The 24,005-nt window shown below is 43.9% G+C and overlaps 1 protein-coding gene across 3 annotated transcripts in view; it reads right to left on the reverse strand.

The window, feature by feature from the left end:
* The window catches only part of LOC129867633 (sushi, nidogen and EGF-like domain-containing protein 1), a 115,194-nt gene that overhangs the window by 13,209 nt on the left and 77,980 nt on the right, over nucleotides 1-24,005 (reverse strand). For all 3 annotated transcript variants that reach the window (XM_055941160.1, XM_055941158.1, XM_055941159.1), the window contains 3 exons: nucleotides 21,904-22,182; nucleotides 3,092-3,230; nucleotides 2,242-2,324 (listed from right to left, as the gene is read on the reverse strand). In XM_055941160.1, the coding sequence (XP_055797135.1) occupies nucleotides 2,242-2,324; nucleotides 3,092-3,230; nucleotides 21,904-22,182 (501 nt within the window). The remainder of the gene's footprint in view (nucleotides 1-2,241; nucleotides 2,325-3,091; nucleotides 3,231-21,903; nucleotides 22,183-24,005) is intronic.

The raw sequence follows: 24,005 nt of genomic DNA on the forward strand, positions 1-24,005 counted from the left end.
TCACCTGGCTGGTTATACCTGGTTATAACAACACGTACTAGTGTCACCTGGCTGGTTATACCTGGTTATAACAATACTTACTAGTGCCACCTGGCTGGTTACAACAATACTTACTAGTGTCACCTGGCTGGTTATACCTGGTTATAACAATACTTACTAGTGCCACCTGGCTGGTTATACCTGGTTATAACAACACGTACTAGTGCCACCTGGCTGGTTATACCTGGTTATAACAACACTTACTAGTGTCACCTGGCTGGTTATAACAACACTTACTAGTGTCACCTGGCTGGTTATACCTGGTTATAACAACACTTACTAGTGTCACCTGGCTGGTTATACCTGGTTATAACAATACTTACTAGTGCCACCTGGCTGGTTATACCTGGTTATAACAACACGTACTAGTGTCACCTGGCTGGTTATACCTGGTTATAACAACACGTACTAGTGTCACCTGGCTGGTTATACCTGGTTATAACAATACTTACTAGTGTCACCTGGCTGGTTATACCTGGTTATAACAATACTTACTAGTGTCACCTGGCTGGTTATACCTGGTTATAACAACACTTACTAGTGTCACCTGGCTGGTTATACCTGGTTATAACAATACTTACTAGTGTCACCTGGCTGGTTATACCTGGTTATAACAACACTTACTAGTGTCACCTGGCTGGTTATACCTGGTTATAACAATACTTACTAGTGTCACCTGGCTGGTTATACCTGGTTATAACAACACGTACTAGTGTCACCTGGCTGGTTATACCTGGTTATAACAATACTTACTAGTGTCACCTGGCTGGTTATACCTGGTTATAACAACACGTACTAGTGTCACCTGGCTGGTTATAATAATACTTACTAGTGTCACCTGGCTGTTTATACCTGGTTATACCTGGTTATAACAATACTTACTAGTGTCACCTGGCTGGTTATACCTGGTTATAACAATACTTACTAGTGTCACCTGGCTGGTTATACCTGGTTATAACAATACTTACTAGTGTCGCCTGGCTGGTTATACCTGGTTATAACAACACTTACTATTGTCACCTGGCTGGTTATACCTGGTTATAACAATACTTACTAGTGTCACCTGGCTGGTTATACCTGGTTATAACAATACGTACTAGTGTCACCTGGCTGGTTATACCTGGTTATAACAATACTTACTAGTGTCACCTGGCTGGTTATACCTGGTTATAACAATACTTACTAGTGTCACCTGGCTGGTTATACCTGGTTATAACAATACTTACTAGTGTCACCTGGCTGGTTATACCTGGTTATAACAATACTTACTAGTGTCACCTGGCTGGTTATACCTGGTTATAACAATACTTACTAGTGTCACCTGGCTGGTTATACCTGGTTATAACAATACTTACTAGTGTCACCTGGCTGGTTATAACAACACGTACTAGTGTCACCTGGCTGGTTATACCTGGTTATAACAATACTTACTAGTGTCACCTGGCTGGTTATACCTGGTTATACCTGGTTATAACAATACTTACTAGTGTCACCTGGCTGGTTATACCTGGTTATAACAATACTTTCTAGTGTCACCTGGCTGGTTATACCTGGTTATAACAATACTTGCTAGTGTCACCTGGCTGGTTATACCTGGTTATAACAATACTTACTAGTGTCACCTGGCTGGTTATACCTGGTTATAACAATACTTACTAGTGTCACCTGGCTGGTTATACCTGGTTATAACAATACTTACTAGTGTCACCTGGCTGGTTATAACAACACGTACTAGTGTCACCTGGCTGGTTATACCTGGTTATAACAATACTTACTAGTGTCACCTGGCTGGTTATACCTGGTTATACCTGGTTATAACAATACTTACTAGTGTCACCTGGCTGGTTATTCCTGGTTATAACAATACTTGCTAGTGTCACCTGGCTGGTTATACCTGGTTATAACAATACTTACTAGTGTCACCTGGCTGGTTATACCTGGTTATACCTGGTTATAACAACACGTACTAGTGTCACCTGGCTGGTTATACCTGGTTATAACAATACTTACTAGTGTCACCTGGCTGGTTATACCTGGTTATACCTGGTTATAACAATACTTACTAGTGTCACCTGGCTGGTTATTCCTGGTTATAACAATACTTGCTAGTGTCACCTGGCTGGTTATACCTGGTTATAACAATACTTGCTAGTGTCACCTGGCTGGTTATACCTGGTTATACCTGGTTATAACAACACTTACTAGTGCGGTGTCTGATGGCCTTTCGGGGCAGTTTGGAGAACTCAGCTGTTATCCTCCCTCTACCATCAATCAGCTCTGTATATCTAGAAGAAAACAAAATGACGGTAAACACTATTACAGAGATAATTTAGATAATTAACCTTGAATTGTCAGACAAATATACTCAGAGAGAGACAGACAAATAGACTCTGAGAGAGACAGACAAATATACTCAGAAAGAGAGAGAGACAAATAGACTCTGAGAGAGACAGACAAATAGACTCTGAGACAGACAAATAGACTCTGAGAGAGACAGACAAATAGACTCTGAGAGAGACAGACAAATAGACTCTGAGAGAGACAGACAAATAGACTCAGAGAGAGACAGACAAATAGAGCTTTAGATAATGAACCTTGAATTATCTCGTTAACAGTAAATGGGGAGGTTTCAACTCAGCATTCCAATATATTTCTGAAATACGTGTGAAACACTGCACGCCAGTGTCTTATTCCTATTGATAGTTTGAGACAAAAACCAACACTGCAGTACAGGGCTTTTAAAATGTTTACCCAACCCACTATACAACCAGCCCAATGCTGGTTGGTAGCCTACGCTGGTTGGTAGCCTATCTCTCTGCAGCCAGGTTCTGAGTCTGAGTCTGTGTCTCTCTCTCTCTCTCTCTCTCTCACCTGGGCATCTCTTCAGAGCGCTCTCTCTCTCTCTCTCTCTCTCTCTCTCTGTCTCTCTCTCTCTCTCTCTCCCTCTCTCTCTCACTTGGGCATGTCTTCAGAGTGCTCTCTCTCTCACCTGGGCATGTCTTCAGAGTGCTCTCTCTCTCTGTCTCTCTCTCTCGCTCTCTCTCTCTCTCACCTGGGCATCTCTTCAGAGTGCTCTCTCTCTCCAGCTACCCCCAGGTCCTGAGGTTCAGATGGGGCTAGTGTATGACTCACAGGGCCCACGACAGAAGGTCTCTCCCTCTTCCTCCCTCCCCATCGCTCCTCCATCGGCACTGGCGATCCAGAGGAAATACACAAAGAGAGAGATTTACAGTTGTTGTTGTTGTTGGTGAGAGCCCAAGGTAAAGTTAATTGATCATGATCATGTAGTGATAGAAAAATCAATCAATCAAATATATTTCATAAAGCCCTTTTAACATCAGCAGTTGTCACACAGTGTTTTACAGATACCCTGCCTAAAACCACACAGTGTTTTACAGATACCCAGCCTAAAACCACACAGTGTTTAACAGATACCCAGCCTAAAACCCCCAAGAGCTTTACAGATACCCGGCCTAAAACCAAACAGTGCTTTACAGATACCCAGCCTAAAACCACACAGTGCTTTACAGATACCCAGCCTAAAACCACACAGTGCTTTACAGATACCCAGCCTAAAACCACACAGTGCTTTACAGATACCCAGACTAAAACCACACAGTGTTTTACAGATACGCAGCCTAAAACCACACAGTGCTTTACAGATACCCAGCCTAAAACCACACAGTGTTTTACAGATACCCAGCCTAAAACCACAAAGAGCTTTACAGATACCCAGCCTAAAACCACACAGTGCTTTACAGATACCCAGCCTAAAACCACAAAGAGCTTTACAGATACCCAGCCTAAAACCACACAGTGCTTTACAGATACCCAGCCTAAAACCACACAGTGCTTTACATATACCCAGCCTAAAACCACACAGTGCTTTACAGATACCTAGCCTAAAACCACACAGTGTTTTACAGATACGCAGCCTAAAACCACACAGTGTTTTACAGATACCCAGCCTAAAACCACACAGTGCTTTACAGATACCCAGCCTAAAACCACACAGTGTTTTACAGATACCCTGCCTAAAACCACACAGTGCTTTACAGATACCCAGCCTAAAACCACACAGTGCTTTACAGATACCCAGCCTAAAACCACACCGTGCTTTACAGATACCCAGCCTAAAACCACACAGTGCTTTACAGATACCCAGCCTAAAACCACACAGTGCTTTACAGATACCCAGCCTAAAACCACACAGTGCTTTACAGATACCCAGCCTAAAACCACACCGTGCTTTACAGATACCCAGCCTAAAACCACACCGTGCTTTACAGATACCCAGCCTAAAACCACACAGTGCTTTACAGATACCCAGCCTAAAACCACACAGTGCTTTACAGATACCCAGCCTAAAACCACACAGAGCTTTACAGATACCCAGCCTAAAACCACACAGTGCTTTACAGATACCCAGCCTAAAACCACACCGTGCTTTACAGATACCCAGCCTAAAACCACACCGTGCTTTACAGATACCCAGCCTAAAACCACACAGTGCTTTACAGATACCCAGCCTAAAACCACACAGTGCTTTACAGATACCCAGCCTAAAACCACACAGAGCTTTACAGATACCCAGCCTAAAACCACACCGAGCTTTACAGATACCCAGCCTAAAACCACACCGTGCTTTACAGATACCCAGCCTAAAACCACACAGTGCTTTACAGATACCCAGCCTAAAACCACACAGTGCTTTACAGATACCCAGCCTAAAACCACACCGTGCTTTACAGATACCCAGCCTAAAACCACACCGTGCTTTACAGATACCCAGCCTAAAACCACACAGTGCTTTACAGATACCCAGCCTAAAACCACACAGTGCTTTACAGATACCCAGCCTAAAACCACACCGTGCTTTACAGATACCCAGCCTAAAACCACACAGTGCTTTACAGATACCCAGCCTAAAACCACACAGTGCTTTACAGATACCCAGCCTAAAACCACACAGTGCTTTACAGATACCCAGCCTAAAACCACACAGTGCTTTACAGATACCCAGCCTAAAACCACACAGTGCTTTACAGATACCCAGCCTAAAACCACACAGAGCTTTACAGATACCCAGCCTAAAACCACACAGAGCTTTACAGATACCCAGCCTAAAACCACACAGAGCTTTACAGATACCCAGCCTAAAACCACACAGTGCTTTACAGATACCCGGCCTAAAACCACACAGAGCTTTACAGATACCCAGCCTAAAACCACACAGAGCTTTACAGATACCCAGCCTAAAACCACACAGAGCTTTACAGATACCCAGCCTAAAACCACACAGAGCTTTACAGATACCCAGCCTAAAACCACACAGAGCTTTACAGATACCCAGCCTAAAACCACACAGAGCTTTACAGATACCCAGCCTAAAACCACACAGAGCTTTACAGATACCCAGCCTAAAACAACACAGTGCTTTACAGATACCCAGCCTAAAACCACACAGAGCTTTACAGATACCCAGCCTAAAACCACAAAGAGCTTTACAGATACCCAGCCTAAAACCACACCGTGCTTTACAGATACCCAGCCTAAAACCACACAGTGTTTTACAGATACCCAGCCTAAAACCACAAAGAGCTTTACAGATACCCAGCCTAAAACCACAAAGAGCTTTACAGACACCCAGCCTAAAACCCCACTGTGCTTTACAGATACCCAGTTTAAAACCACACCGTGCTTTACAGATACACAGCCTAAAACCACACAGTGCTTTACAGATACCCGGCCTAAAACCACACAGTGCTTTACAGATACCCAGCCTAAAACCACACAGTGCTTTACAGATACCCAGACTAAAACCACACAGTGCTTTACAGATACGCAGCCTAAAACCACACAGTGCTTTACAGATACCCAGCCTAAAACCACACAGTGTTTTACAGATACCCAGCCTAAAACCACAAAGAGCTTTACAGATACCCAGCCTAAAACCACACAGTGCTTTACAGATACCCAGCCTAAAACCACAAAGAGCTTTACAGATACCCAGCCTAAAACCACACAGTGCTTTACAGATACCCAGCCTAAAACCACACAGTGCTTTACATATACCCAGCCTAAAACCACACAGTGCTTTACAGATACCTAGCCTAAAACCACACAGTGTTTTACAGATACGCAGCCTAAAACCACACAGTGTTTTACAGATACCCAGCCTAAAACCACACAGTGCTTTACAGATACCCAGCCTAAAACCACACAGTGTTTTACAGATACCCTGCCTAAAACCACACAGTGCTTTACAGATACCCAGCCTAAAACCACACAGTGCTTTACAGATACCCAGCCTAAAACCACACCGTGCTTTACAGATACCCAGCCTAAAACCACACAGTGCTTTACAGATACCCAGCCTAAAACCACACAGTGCTTTACAGATACCCAGCCTAAAACCACACAGTGCTTTACAGATACCCAGCCTAAAACCACACCGTGCTTTACAGATACCCAGCCTAAAACCACACCGTGCTTTACAGATACCCAGCCTAAAACCACACCGTGCTTTACAGATACCCAGCCTAAAACCACACAGTGCTTTACAGATACCCAGCCTAAAACCACACAGAGCTTTACAGATACCCAGCCTAAAACCACACCGAGCTTTACAGATACCCAGCCTAAAACCACACCGTGCTTTACAGATACCCAGCCTAAAACCACACAGTGCTTTACAGATACCCAGCCTAAAACCACACAGTGCTTTACAGATACCCAGCCTAAAACCACACCGTGCTTTACAGATACCCAGCCTAAAACCACACAGTGCTTTACAGATACCCAGCCTAAAACCACACAGTGCTTTACAGATACCCAGCCTAAAACCACACAGTGCTTTACAGATACCCAGCCTAAAACCACACCGTGCTTTACAGATACCCAGCCTAAAACCACACAGTGCTTTACAGATACCCAGCCTAAAACCACACAGTGCTTTACAGATACCCAGCCTAAAACCACACAGTGCTTTACAGATACCCAGCCTAAAACCACACAGTGCTTTACAGATACCCAGCCTAAAACCACACAGTGCTTTACAGATACCCAGCCTAAAACCACACAGAGCTTTACAGATACCCAGCCTAAAACCACACAGAGCTTTACAGATACCCAGCCTAAAACCACACAGAGCTTTACAGATACCCAGCCTAAAACCACACAGTGCTTTACAGATACCCGGCCTAAAACCACACAGAGCTTTACAGATACCCAGCCTAAAACCACACAGAGCTTTACAGATACCCAGCCTAAAACCACACAGAGCTTTACAGATACCCAGCCTAAAACCACACAGAGCTTTACAGATACCCAGCCTAAAACCACACAGAGCTTTACAGATACCCAGCCTAAAACCACACAGAGCTTTACAGATACCCAGCCTAAAACCACACAGAGCTTTACAGATACCCAGCCTAAAACCACACAGTGCTTTACAGATACCCAGCCTAAAACCACACAGAGCTTTACAGATACCCAGCCTAAAACCACAAAGAGCTTTACAGATACCCAGCCTAAAACCACACCGTGCTTTACAGATACCCAGCCTAAAACCACACAGTGTTTTACAGATACCCAGCCTAAAACCACAAAGAGCTTTACAGATACCCAGCCTAAAACCACAAAGAGCTTTACAGACACCCAGCCTAAAACCCCACTGTGCTTTACAGATACCCAGTTTAAAACCACACCGTGCTTTACAGATACACAGCCTAAAACCACACAGTGCTTTACAGATACCCGGCCTAAAACCACACAGTGCTTTACAGATACCTGGCCTAAAACCACACAGTGTTTTACAGATACCCAGCCTAAAACCACACAGTGCTTTACAGATACCCAGCCTAAAACCACACAGTGTTTTACAGATACCCAGCCTAAAACCACACAGTGTTTTACAGATACCCAGCCTAAAACCACACAGTGCTTTACAGATACCCAGCCTAAAACCACACAGAGCTTTACAGATACCCAGCCTAAAACCACACAGTGTTTTACAGATACCCAGCCTAAAACCACACAGTGTTTTACAGATACCCAGCCTAAAACCACACAGTGCTTTACAGATACCCAGCCTAAAACCACACAGTGCTTTACAGATACCCAGCCTAAAACCACACAGTGCTTTACAGATACCCAGCCTAAAACCACACAGTGCTTTACAGATACCCAGCCTAAAACCACACAGTGCTTTACAGATACCCAGCCTAAAACCACACAGTGCTTTACAGATACCCAGCCTAAAACCACACAGAGCTTTACAGATACCCAGCCTAAAACCACACAGAGCTTTACAGATACCCAGCCTAAAACCACACAGAGCTTTACAGATACCCAGCCTAAAACCACACAGAGCTTTACAGATACCCAGCCTAAAACCACACAGTGCTTTACAGATACCCAGCCTAAAACCACACAGAGCTTTACAGATACCCAGCCTAAAACCACAAAGAGCTTTACAGATACCCAGCCTAAAACCACACCGTGCTTTACAGATACCCAGCCTAAAACCACACAGTGTTTTACAGATACCCAGCCTAAAACCACAAAGAGCTTTACAGATACCCAGCCTAAAACCACAAAGAGCTTTACAGACACCCAGCCTAAAACCCCACTGTGCTTTACAGATACCCAGTTTAAAACCACACCGTGCTTTACAGATACACAGCCTAAAACCACACAGTGCTTTACAGATACCCGGCCTAAAACCACACAGTGCTTTACAGATACCTGGCCTAAAACCACACAGTGTTTTACAGATACCCAGCCTAAAACCACACAGTGCTTTACAGATACCCAGCCTAAAACCACACAGTGCTTTACAGATACCCAGCCTAAAACCACACAGAGCTTTACAGATACCCAGCCTAAAACCACACAGTGCTTTACAGATACCCAGCCTAAAACCACACCGTGCTTTACAGATACCCAGCCTAAAACCACACCGTGCTTTACAGATACCCAGCCTAAAACCACACAGTGCTTTACAGATACCCAGCCTAAAACCACACAGTGCTTTACAGATACCCAGCCTAAAACCACACAGAGCTTTACAGATACCCAGCCTAAAACCACACCGAGCTTTACAGATACCCAGCCTAAAACCACACCGTGCTTTACAGATACCCAGCCTAAAACCACACAGTGCTTTACAGATACCCAGCCTAAAACCACACAGTGCTTTACAGATACCCAGCCTAAAACCACACCGTGCTTTACAGATACCCAGCCTAAAACCACACAGTGCTTTACAGATACCCAGCCTAAAACCACACAGTGCTTTACAGATACCCAGCCTAAAACCACACAGTGCTTTACAGATACCCAGCCTAAAACCACACCGTGCTTTACAGATACCCAGCCTAAAACCACACAGTGCTTTACAGATACCCAGCCTAAAACCACACAGTGCTTTACAGATACCCAGCCTAAAACCACACAGTGCTTTACAGATACCCAGCCTAAAACCACACAGTGCTTTACAGATACCCAGCCTAAAACCACACAGTGCTTTACAGATACCCAGCCTAAAACCACACAGAGCTTTACAGATACCCAGCCTAAAACCACACAGAGCTTTACAGATACCCAGCCTAAAACCACACAGAGCTTTACAGATACCCAGCCTAAAACCACACAGTGCTTTACAGATACCCAGCCTAAAACCACACAGAGCTTTACAGATACCCAGCCTAAAACCACACAGAGCTTTACAGATACCCAGCCTAAAACCACACAGAGCTTTACAGATACCCAGCCTAAAACCACACAGAGCTTTACAGATACCAAGCCTAAAACCACACAGAGCTTTACAGATACCCAGCCTAAAACCACACAGAGCTTTACAGATACCCAGCCTAAAACCACACAGAGCTTTACAGATACCCAGCCTAAAACAACACAGTGCTTTACAGATACCCAGCCTAAAACCACACAGAGCTTTACAGATACCCAGCCTAAAACCACAAAGAGCTTTACAGATACCCAGCCTAAAACCACACCGTGCTTTACAGATACCCAGCCTAAAACCACACAGTGTTTTACAGATACCCAGCCTAAAACCACAAAGAGCTTTACAGATACCCAGCCTAAAACCACAAAGAGCTTTACAGATACCCAGCCTAAAACCCCACTGTGCTTTACAGATACCCAGTTTAAAACCACACCGTGCTTTACAGATACACAGCCTAAAACCACACAGTGCTTTACAGATACCCGGCCTAAAACCACACAGTGCTTTACAGATACCCAGCCTAAAACCACACAGTGCTTTACAGATACCCAGACTAAAACCACACAGTGCTTTACAGATACGCAGCCTAAAACCACACAGTGCTTTACAGATACCCAGCCTAAAACCACACAGTGTTTTACAGATACCCAGCCTAAAACCACAAAGAGCTTTACAGATACTCAGCCTAAAACCACACAGTGCTTTACAGATACCCAGCCTAAAACCACAAAGAGCTTTACAGATACCCAGCCTAAAACCACACAGTGCTTTACAGATACCCTGCCTAAAACCACACAGTGCTTTACATATACCCAGCCTAAAACCACACAGTGCTTTACAGATACCCAGCCTAAAACCACACCGTGCTTTACAGATACCCAGCCTAAAACCACACAGTGCTTTACAGATACCCAGCCTAAAACCACACAGTGCTTTACAGATACCCAGCCTAAAACCACACAGTGCTTTACAGATACCCAGCCTAAAACCACACCGTGCTTTACAGATACCCAGCCTAAAACCACACCGTGCTTTACAGATACCCAGCCTAAAACCACACAGTGCTTTACAGATACCCAGCCTAAAACCACACAGTGCTTTACAGATACCCAGCCTAAAACCACACAGAGCTTTACAGATACCCAGCCTAAAACCACACCGAGCTTTACAGATACCCAGCCTAAAACCACACCGTGCTTTACAGATACCCAGCCTAAAACCACACAGTGCTTTACAGATACCCAGCCTAAAACCACACAGTGCTTTACAGATACCCAGCCTAAAACCACACCGTGCTTTACAGATACCCAGCCTAAAACCACACAGTGCTTTACAGATACCCAGCCTAAAACCACACAGTGCTTTACAGATACCCAGCCTAAAACCACACAGTGCTTTACAGATACCCAGCCTAAAACCACACCGTGCTTTACAGATACCCAGCCTAAAACCACACAGTGCTTTACAGATACCCAGCCTAAAACCACACAGTGCTTTACAGATACCCAGCCTAAAACCACACAGTGCTTTACAGATACCCAGCCTAAAACCACACAGTGCTTTACAGATACCCAGCCTAAAACCACACAGTGCTTTACAGATACCCAGCCTAAAACCACACAGAGCTTTACAGATACCCAGCCTAAAACCACACAGAGCTTTACAGATACCCAGCCTAAAACCACACAGAGCTTTACAGATACCCAGCCTAAAACCACACAGTGCTTTACAGATACCCGGCCTAAAACCACACAGAGCTTTACAGATACCCGGCCTAAAACCACACAGAGCTTTACAGATACCCAGCCTAAAACCACACAGAGCTTTACAGATACCCAGCCTAAAACCACACAGAGCTTTACAGATACCCAGCCTAAAACCACACAGAGCTTTACAGATACCCAGCCTAAAACCACACAGAGCTTTACAGATACCCAGCCTAAAACCACACAGAGCTTTACAGATACCCAGCCTAAAACCACACAGTGCTTTACAGATACCCAGCCTAAAACCACACAGAGCTTTACAGATACCCAGCCTAAAACCACAAAGAGCTTTACAGATACCCAGCCTAAAACCACACCGTGCTTTACAGATACCCAGCCTAAAACCACACAGTGTTTTACAGATACCCAGCCTAAAACCACAAAGAGCTTTACAGATACCCAGCCTAAAACCACAAAGAGCTTTACAGACACCCAGCCTAAAACCCCACTGTGCTTTACAGATACCCAGTTTAAAACCACACCGTGCTTTACAGATACACAGCCTAAAACCACACAGTGCTTTACAGATACCCGGCCTAAAACCACACAGTGCTTTACAGATACCTGGCCTAAAACCACACAGTGTTTTACAGATACCCAGCCTAAAACCACACAGTGCTTTACAGATACCCAGCCTAAAACCACACAGTGTTTTACAGATACCCAGCCTAAAACCACACAGTGTTTTACAGATACCCAGCCTAAAACCACACAGTGCTTTACAGATACCCAGCCTAAAACCACACAGAGCTTTACAGATACCCAGCCTAAAACCACACAGTGTTTTACAGATACCCAGCCTAAAACCACACAGTGTTTTACAGATACCCAGCCTAAAACCACACAGTGCTTTACAGATACCCAGCCTAAAACCACACAGTGCTTTACAGATACCCAGCCTAAAACCACACAGTGCTTTACAGATACCCAGCCTAAAACCACACAGTGCTTTACAGATACCCAGCCTAAAACCACACAGTGCTTTACAGATACCCAGCCTAAAACCACACAGTGCTTTACAGATACCCAGCCTAAAACCACACAGTGCTTTACAGATACCCAGCCTAAAACCACACAGTGTTTTACAGATACCCAGTCTAAAACCACACCGTGCTTTACAGATACCCAGCCTAAAACCACACAGTGTTTTACAGATACCCAGCCTAAAACCACACCGTGCTTTACAGATACCCAGCCTAAAACCACACAGTGCTTTACAGATACCCAGCCTAAAACCACACAGTGCTTTACAGATACCCAGCCTAAAACCACACAGTGCTTTACAGATACCCAGCCTAAAACCACACAGTGCTTTACAGATACCCAGCCTAAAACCACACAGTGTTTTACAGATACCCAGTCTAAAACCACACCGTGCTTTACAGATACCCAGCCTAAAACCACACAGTGTTTTACAGATACCCAGCCTAAAACCACACCGTGCTTTACAGATACCCAGCCTAAAACCACACAGTGCTTTACAGATACCCAGCCTAAAACCACACAGTGCTTTACAGATACCCAGCCTAAAACCACACCGTGCTTTACAGATACCCAGCCTAAAACCACACCGTGCTTTACAGATACCCAGCCTAAAACCACACAGTGCTTTACAGATACCCAGCCTAAAACCACACAGTGCTTTACAGATACCCAGCCTAAAACCACACAGAGCTTTACAGATACCCAGCCTAAAACCACACCGAGCTTTACAGATACCCAGCCTAAAACCACACCGTGCTTTACAGATACCCAGCCTAAAACCACACAGTGCTTTACAGATACCCAGCCTAAAACCACACAGTGCTTTACAGATACCCAGCCTAAAACCACACCGTGCTTTACAGATACCCAGCCTAAAACCACACAGTGCTTTACAGATACCCAGCCTAAAACCACACAGTGCTTTACAGATACCCAGCCTAAAACCACACAGTGCTTTACAGATACCCAGCCTAAAACCACACCGTGCTTTACAGATACCCAGCCTAAAACCACACCGTGCTTTACAGATACCCAGCCTAAAACCACACAGTGCTTTACAGATACCCAGCCTAAAACCACACAGTGCTTTACAGATACCCAGCCTAAAACCACACAGTGCTTTACAGATACCCAGCCTAAAACCACACAGTGTTTTACAGATACCCAGTCTAAAACCACACCGTGCTTTACAGATACCCAGCCTAAAACCACACAGTGTTTTACAGATACCCAGCCTAAAACCACACCGTGCTTTACAGATACCCAGCCTAAAACCACACAGTGCTTTACAGATACCCAGCCTAAAACCACACAGTGCTTTACAGATACCCAGCCTAAAACCACACCGTGCTTTACAGATACCCAGCCTAAAACCACACCGTGCTTTACAGATACCCAGCCTAAAACCACACAGTGCTTTACAGATACCCAGCCTAAAACCACACAGTGCTTTACAGATACCCAGCCTAAAACCACACAGAGCTTTACAGATACCCAGCCTAAAACCACACCGAGCTTTACAGATACCCAGCCTAAAACCACACCGTGCTTTACAGATACCCAGCCTAAAACCACACAGTGCTTTACAGATACCCAGCCTAAAACCACACAGTGCTTTACAGATACCCAGCCTAAAACCACACCGTGCTTTACAGATACCCAGCCTAAAACCACACAGTGCTTTACAGATACCCAGCATAAAACCACACAGTGCTTTACAGATACCCAGCCTAAAACCACACAGTGCTTTACAGATACCCAGCCTAAAACCACACCGTGCTTTACAGATACCCAGCCTAAAACCACACAGTGCTTTACAGATACCCAGCCTAAAACCACACAGTGCTTTACAGATACCCAGCCTAAAACCACACAGTGCTTTACAGATACCCAGCCTAAAACCACACAGTGCTTTACAGATACCCAGCCTAAAACCACACAGTGCTTTACAGATACCCAGCCTAAAACCACACAGAGCTTTACAGATACCCAGCCTAAAACCACACAGAGCTTTACAGATACCCAGCCTAAAACCACACTGAGCTTTACAGATACCCGGCCTAAAACCACACAGTGCTTTACAGATACCCGGCCTAAAACCACACAGAGCTTTACAGATACCCAGCCTAAAACCACACAGAGCTTTACAGATACCCAGCCTAAAACCACACAGAGCTTTACAGATACCCAGCCTAAAACCACACAGAGCTTTACAGATACCCAGCCTAAAACCACACAGAGCTTTACAGATACCCAGCCTAAAACCACACAGAGCTTTACAGATACCCAGCCTAAAACCACACAGAGCTTTACAGATACCCAGCCTAAAACCACACAGAGCTTTACAGATACCCAGCCTAAAACCACACAGTGCTTTACAGATACCCAGCCTAAAACCACACAGAGCTTTACAGATACCCAGCCTAAAACCACAAAGAGCTTTACAGATACCCAGCCTAAAACCACACAGAGCTTTACAGATACCCAGCCTAAAACCACACAGTGCTTTACAGATACCCAGCCTAAAACCACAAAGAGCTTTACAGATACCCAGCCTAAAACCACACAGTGCTTTACAGATACCCAGCCTAAAACCACACAGTGCTTTACAGATACCCAGCCTAAAACCACACAGTGCTTTACAGATACCCAGACTAAAACCACACAGTGTTTTACAGATACCCAGCCTAAAACCACACAGTGCTTTACAGATACCCAGCCTAAAACCACACCGTGCTTTACAGATACCCAGCCTAAAACCACACAGTGCTTTACAGATACCCAGCCTAAAACCACACAGTGCTTTACAGATACCCAGCCTAAAACAACACAGAGCTTTACAGATACCCAGCCTAAAACAACACAGAGCTTTACAGATACCCAGCCTAAAACCACACAGTGCTTTACAGATACCCAGCCTAAAACCACACAGTGCTTTACAGATACCCAGCCTAAAACCACACAGAGCTTTATAGATACCCAGCCTAAAACCACACAGAGCTTTATAGATACCCAGCCTAAAACAACACAGTGTTTTACAGATACCCAGCCTAAAACCACACAGTGTTTTACAGATACCCAGCCTAAAACCACACAGTGTTTTACAGATACCCAGCCTAAAACCACACAGTGTTTTACAGATACCCAGCCTAAAACCACACAGTGTTTTACAGATACCCAGCCTAAAACCACACAGTGTTTTACAGATACCCAGCCTAAAACCACACAGTGCTTTACAGATACCCAGCCTAAAACCACAAAGTGCTTTACAGATACCCAGCCTAAAACCACACAGTGCTTTACAGATACCCAGCCTAAAACCACACAGTGCTTTACAGATACCCAGCCTAAAACCACACAGTGCTTTACAGATACCCAGCCTAAAACCACACAGTGCTTTACAGATACCCAGCCTAAAACAACACAGAGCTTTACAGATACCCAGCCTAAAACCACACAGAGCTTTACAGATACCCAGCCTAAAACCACACAGAGCTTTACAGATACCAAGCCTAAAACCACACAGTGCTTTACAGATACCCAGCCTAAAACCACACAGTGCTTTACAGATACCCAGCCTAAAACCACACAGAGCTTTACAGATACCCAGCCTAAAACCACACAGTGTTTTACAGATACCCAGCCTAAAACCACACAGTGCTTTACAGATACCCAGCCTAAAACCACACAGTGCTTTACAGATACCCAGCCTAAAACCACACAGTGTTTTACAGATACCCAGCCTAAAACCACACAGTGCTTTACAGATACCCAGCCTAAAACCACACAGTGCTTTACAGATACCCAGCCTAAAACCACACAGTGCTTTACAGATACCCAGCCTAAAACCACACAGTGCTTTACAGATACCCAGTTTAAAACCACACAGTGTTTTACAGATACCCAGCCTAAAACCACACAGTGCTTTACAGATACCCAGCCTAAAACCACACAGTGCTTTACAGATACCCAGCCTAAAACCACACAGTGCTTTACAGATACCCAGCCTAAAACCACACAGTGCTTTACAGATACCCAGCCTAAAACCACACAGTGCTTTACAGATACCCAGCCTAAAACCACACAGTGTTTTACAGATACCCAGCCTAAAACCACACAGTGCTTTACAGATACCCAGCCTAAAACCACACAGTGCTTTACAGATACCCAGCCTAAAACCACACAGTGTTTTACAGATACCCAGCCTAAAACCACACAGTGTTTTACAGATACCCAGCCTAAAACCACACAGTGCTTTACAGATACCCAGCCTAAAACCACACAGTGTTTTACAGATACCCAGCATAAAACCACACAGTGCTTTACAGATACCCAGCCTAAAACCACACAGTGCTTTACAGATACCCAGCCTAAAACCACACAGTGCTTTACAGATACCCAGCCTAAAACCACACAGTGCTTTACAGATACCCGGCCTAAAACCACACAGTGTTTTACAGATACCCGGCCTAAAACCACACAGTGCTTTACAGATACCCGGCCTAAAACCACACAGTGCTTTACAGATACCCGGCCTAAAACCACACAGTGCTTTACAGATACCCAGCCTAAAACCACACAGTGCTTTACAGATACCCAGCCTAAAACCACACAGTGTTTTACAGATACCCAGCCTAAAACCACACAGAGCTTTACAGATACCCAGCCTAAAACCACACAGTGCTTTACAGATACCCAGCCTAAAACCACACAGTGCTTTACAGATACCCAGCCTAAAACCACACAGTGCTTTACAGATACCCAGCCTAAAACCACACAGTGCTTTACAGATACCCAGCCTAAAACCACACAGTGCTTTACAGATACCCAGCCTAAAACCACACAGTGCTTTACATATACCCAGCCTAAAACCACACAGTGCTTTACAGATACCCAGCCTAAAACCACACAGTGTTTTACAGATACCCAGCCTAAAACCACACAGTGCTTTACATATACCCAGCCTAAAACCACACAGTGCTTTACAGATACCCAGCCTAAAACCACACAGTGTTTTACAGATACCCAGCCTAAAACCACACAGTGCTTTACAGATACCCAGCCTAAAACCACACAGTGCTTTACATATACCCAGTCTAAAACCACACAGTGCTTTACAGATACCCAGCCTAAAACCACACAGTGCTTTACAGATACCCAGCCTAAAACCACACAGTGCTTTACATATACCCAGCCTAAAACCACACCGTGCTTTACAGATACCCAGACTAAAACCACACCGTGCTTTACAGATACCCAGCCTAAAACCACACAGTGCTTTACAGATACCCAGCCTAAAACCACACAGTGCTTTACAGATACCCAGCCTAAAACCACACAGTGCTTTACAGATACCCAGCCTAAAACCACACAGTGTTTTACAGATACCCAGCCTAAAACCACACAGTGCTTTACAGATACCCAGCCTAAAACCACACAGTGTTTTACAGATACCCAGCCTAAAACCACACAGTGCTTTACAGATACCCAGCCTAAAACCACACAGTGCTTTACAGATACCCAGCCTAAAACCACACAGTGCTTTACAGATACCCAGCCTAAAACCACACAGAGCTTTACAGATACCCAGCCTAAAACCACACAGTGCTTTACAGATACCCAGACTAAAACCACACAGTGCTTTACAGATACCCAGACTAAAACCACACAGTGCTTTACAGATACCCAGCCTAAAACCACACAGAGCTTTACAGATACCCAGCCTAAAACCACACAGTGTTTTACAGATACCCAGCCTAAAACCACACAGTGCTTTACAGATACCCAGCCTAAAACCACACAGTGCTTTACAGATACCCAGCCTAAAACCACACAGTGTTTTACAGATACCCTGCCTAAAACCACACAGTGCTTTACAGATACCCAGCCTAAAACCACACAGTGCTTTACAGATACCCTGCCTAAAACCACACAGTGTTTTACACATACCCAGCCTAAAACCACACAGTGCTTTACAGATACCCAGCCTAAAACCACACAGTGCTTTACAGATACCCAGCCTAAAACCACACAGTGCTTTACAGATACCCTGCCTAAAACCACACAGAGCTTTACAGATACCCAGCCTAAAACCACACAGTGTTTTACAGATACCCAGCCTAAAACCACACAGAGCTTTACAGATACCCAGCCTAAAACCACACAGTGTTTTACAGATACCCAGCCTAAAACCACACAGTGCTTTACAGATACCCAGACTAAAACCACACAGTGCTTTACAGATACCCAGACTAAAACCACACAGTGCTTTACAGATACCCAGCCTAAAACCACACAGAGCTTTACAGATACCCAGCCTAAAACCACACAGTGTTTTACAGATACCCAGCCTAAAACCACACAGTGTTTTACAGATACCCAGCCTAAAACCACACAGTGCTTTACAGATACCCAGCCTAAAACCACACAGTGCTTTACAGATACCCAGCCTAAAACCACACAGTGTTTTACAGATACCCTGCCTAAAACCACACAGTGCTTTACAGATACCCAGCCTAAAACCACACAGTGCTTTACAGATACCCTGCCTAAAACCACACAGTGTTTTACACATACCCAGCCTAAAACCACACAGTGCTTTACAGATACCCAGCCTAAAACCACACAGTGCTTTACAGATACCCAGCCTAAAACCACACAGTGCTTTACAGATACCCTGCCTAAAACCACACAGAGCTTTACAGATACCCAGCCTAAAACCACACAGTGCTTTACAGATACCCAGCCTAAAACCACACAGAGCTTTACAGATACCCAGCCTAAAACCACACAGTGTTTTACAGATACCCAGCCTAAAACCACACAGTGCTTTACAGATACCCAGCCTAAAACCACACAGTGCTTTACAGATACCTAGCCTAAAACCACACAGTGCTTTACAGATACCTAGCCTAAAACCACACAGTGCTTTACAGATACCCAGCCTAAAAACACACAGTGCTTTACAGATACCCAGCCTAAAACCACACAGTGCTTTACAGATACCTAGCCTAAAACCACACCGTGCTTTACAGATACCCAGCCTAAAACCACACAGTGCTTTACAGATACCCAGCCTAAAACCACACAGTGCTTTACAGATACCCAGCCTAAAACCACACAGTGCTTTACAGATACCCAGCCTAAAACCACACAGTGCTTTACAGATACCCAGCCTAAAACCACACAGTGCTTCACAGATACCCAGCCTAAAACCACACAGTGCTTTACAGATACCCAGCCTAAAACCACACAGTGCTTTACAGATACCCAGCCTAAAACCACACAGTGCTTTACAGATACCCAGCCTAAAACCACACAGTGCTTTACAGATACCCAGCCTAAAACCACACAGTGCTTTACAGATACCCAGCCTAAAACCACACAGTGCTTTACAGATACCCAGCCTAAAACCACACAGTGCTTCACAGATACCCAGCCTAAAACCACACAGTGCTTTACAGATACCCAGACTAAAACCACACAGTGCTTTACAGATACCCAGCCTAAAACCACACAGAGCTTTACAGATACCCAGCCTAAAACCACACAGTGTTTTACAGATACCCAGCCTAAAACCACACAGTGTTTTACAGATACCCAGCCTAAAACCACACAGTGCTTTACAGATACCCAGCCTAAAACCACACAGTGCTTTACAGATACCCAGCCTAAAACCACACAGTGTTTTACAGATACCCTGCCTAAAACCACACAGTGCTTTACAGATACCCAGCCTAAAACCACACAGTGCTTTACAGATACCCTGCCTAAAACCACACAGTGTTTTACACATACCCAGCCTAAAACCACACAGTGCTTTACAGATACCCAGCCTAAAACCACACAGTGCTTTACAGATACCCAGCCTAAAACCACACAGTGCTTTACAGATACCCTGCCTAAAACCACACAGAGCTTTACAGATACCCAGCCTAAAACCACACAGTGCTTTACAGATACCCAGCCTAAAACCACACAGAGCTTTACAGATACCCAGCCTAAAACCACACAGTGTTTTACAGATACCCAGCCTAAAACCACACAGTGCTTTACAGATACCCAGCCTAAAACCACACAGTGCTTTACAGATACCTAGCCTAAAACCACACAGTGCTTTACAGATACCTAGCCTAAAACCACACAGTGCTTTACAGATACCCAGCCTAAAAACACACAGTGCTTTACAGATACCCAGCCTAAAACCACACAGTGCTTTACAGATACCTAGCCTAAAACCACACCGTGCTTTACAGATACCCAGCCTAAAACCACACAGTGCTTTACAGATACCCAGCCTAAAACCACACAGTGCTTTACAGATACCCAGCCTAAAACCACACAGTGCTTTACAGATACCCAGCCTAAAACCACACAGTGCTTTACAGATACCCAGCCTAAAACCACACAGTGCTTCACAGATACCCAGCCTAAAACCACACAGTGCTTTACAGATACCCAGCCTAAAACCACACAGTGCTTTACAGATACCCAGCCTAAAACCACACAGTGCTTTACAGATACCTAGCCTAAAACCACACAGTGCTTTACAGATACCCAGCCTAAAACCACAAAGAGCTTTACAGATACCCAGCCTAAAACCACACAGTGCTTTACAGATACCCAGCCTAAAACCACACAGTGCTTTACAGATACCCAGCCTAAAACCACACAGAGCAAGCAGAAGCATAGCGGCAAGGAAAAACTCCCTAGAAGGCAGGAACCTAGGAATCAAATCAAATCAAATTTATTTATATAGCCCTTATATAGCCCTATATAGCCCTTATGTAGCCCTTATATAGCCCTATATAGCCCTTATATTGCCCCTATATAGCCCTTATATAGCCCTATATAGCCCTTATATAGCCCTATATAGCCCCATATAGCCCTTATATAGCCCTTATATAGCCCCATATAGCCCCATATAGCCCTTATATAGCCCTATATAGCCCTTATATAGCCCTATATAGCCCTTATATAGCCCTTATCTAGCCCCATATAGCCCCCATATAGCCCTTATATAGCCCTTATATAGCCCTATATAGCCCTTATATAGCCCTATATAGCCCTTATATAGCCCTTATATAGCCCTTATATAGCCCTATATAGCCCTTATATAGCCCTATATAGCCCTTATATAGCCAGTTCTTATAGGAAGAAACCTAGAAAGGAACCAGACTGAGGGCTTTCTGTCCAAAGGACTGAAACAGCCAAAAAAGACAGTCCCAGATCGTAAAAGTGTTGAGTTGGTTCCTGTCTCATTCTGGTGTGTCCCCAGAGCTTAACAATGTGAAATCTCAGTCCTATTGAATGGGCATGTTATAGCAGAAGCTCGTAGTACGATAGTGGTAACAGAGCACTCACATGTGGTGAAGGCCAGGTGTTGTGGTACACTGTGAATCTGTTCCTGCCCTGTGTTCCTAACAGCCATGAGGACTAGGTGGTAGTGCTGTCCCGGAGAAAGCTCTCTCAGAGTATACGTCTCTAACTTCCCATTGGGTAGGAAACGACTCCGGGTGCTCAGGCCTCGTGTCACATTGACCACGAAGCCGTCTGGCAGGTTCCTGGGATGGTAGTCCCACGTCACCAGGGCAGAGTTGGAGGTCACATGTGCCAAAGACAGGTTCTGAGGGGGGAGGGGCCCTATGGGGGGGGGGGGGGGGGGGGGGGGATGGTCAATGTCATCAGGATAGGCAGAACAGACAGGGAATAGATTAGAGCACTCAATAACCATAGTTCACTCATCACATTTTCTTAATTTAAATTCAGGGTAGGATAAACTCAGGGTAGGATAAACTCAGGGTAGGATAAACTCAGGGTAGGATGAAATCAGGGTAGGATAAACTCAGGGTAGGATGAAATCAGGGTAGGATAAACTCAGGGTAGGATGAAATCAGGGTAGGATAAACTCAGGGTAGGATAACTCAGGGTAGGATAAACTCAGGGTAGGATAAACTCAGGGTAGGATGAAATCAGGGTAGGATAAACTCAGGGTAGGATAACTCAGGGTAGGATAAACTCAGGGTAGGATGAAATCAGGGTAGGATAAACTCAGGGTAGGATAACTCAGGGTAGGATAACTCAGGGTAGGATAAACTCAGGGTAGGATAAACTCAGGGTAGGATAACCTCAGGGTAGGATAAACTCAGGGTAGGATAAACTCAGGGTAACATACATTTAGGATAAACAAGGGATGCATTTCTAACTATGTTACACCAGCACAGAGAGGGAATCTACATGCAGTCTATAGTTTAACTCTCTTATAGTCTACAGCAGTTTAACTCTCTATATAGTCTATAGTTTAACTCTCTGTACAGTCTATAGTTTAACTCTCTGTACAGTCTATAGTTTAACTCTCTGTACAGTCTATAGTTTAACTCTCTGTACAGTCTATAGTTTAACTATTTATACAGTCTATAGTTTAACTCTCTGTACAGTCTATAGTTTAACTATTTATACAGTCTATAGTTTAACTCTCTATACAGTCTATAGTTTAACTCTGTACAGTCTATAGTTTAACTCTCTGTACAGTCTATAGTTTAACTCTCTGTACAGTCTATAGTTTAACTCTCTGTACAGTCTATAGTTTAACTCTCTATACAGTCTATAGTTTAACTCTGTACAGTCTATAGTTTAACTATTTATACAGTCTATAGTTTAACTATTTATACAGTCTATAGTTTAACTATTTATACAGTCTATAGTTTAACTATTTATACAGTCTATAGTTTAACTCTCTCTACAGTCTATAGTTTAACTCTCTGTGCAGTCTATAGTTTAACTCTTTATACAGTCCATAGTTTAACTCTTTATACAGTCTATAGTTTAACTATTTATACAGTCTATAGTTTAACTATTTATACAGTCTATAGTTTAACTCTATACAGTCTATAGTTTAACTCTCTCTACAGTCTATAGTTTAACTCTGTACAGTCTATAGTTTAACTCTTTATACAGTCTATAGTTTAACTCTCTGTACAGTCTATAGTTTAACTCTGTACAGTCTATAGTTTAACTCTCTGTACAGTCTATAGTTTAACTCTCTGTACAGTCTATAGTTTAACTCTGTACAGTCTATAGTTTAACTCTGTACAGTCTATAGTTTAACTCTCTGTACAGTCTATAGTTTAACTCTGTACAGTCTATAGTTTAACTCTCTATACAGTCTATAGTTTAACTCTCTATACAGTCTATAGTTTAACTCTGTACAGTCTATAGTTTAACTCTCTCTACAGTCTATAGTTTAACTCTGTACAGTCTATAGTTTAACTCTCTGTACAGTCTATAGTTTAACTGTCTGTACAGTCTATAGTTTAACTCTCTGTACAGTCTATAGTTTAACTCTCTGTACAGTCTATAGTTTAACTCTGTACAGCCTATAGTTTAACTCTGTACAGTCTATAGTTTAACTGTCTGTACAGTCTATAGTTTAACTCTCTGTACAGTCTATAGTTTAACTCTGTACA

Source organism: Salvelinus fontinalis, chromosome 12 (genome assembly GCF_029448725.1).
Source record: "Salvelinus fontinalis isolate EN_2023a chromosome 12, ASM2944872v1, whole genome shotgun sequence".
NCBI classification, from domain to species: domain Eukaryota; kingdom Metazoa; phylum Chordata; class Actinopteri; order Salmoniformes; family Salmonidae; genus Salvelinus; species Salvelinus fontinalis.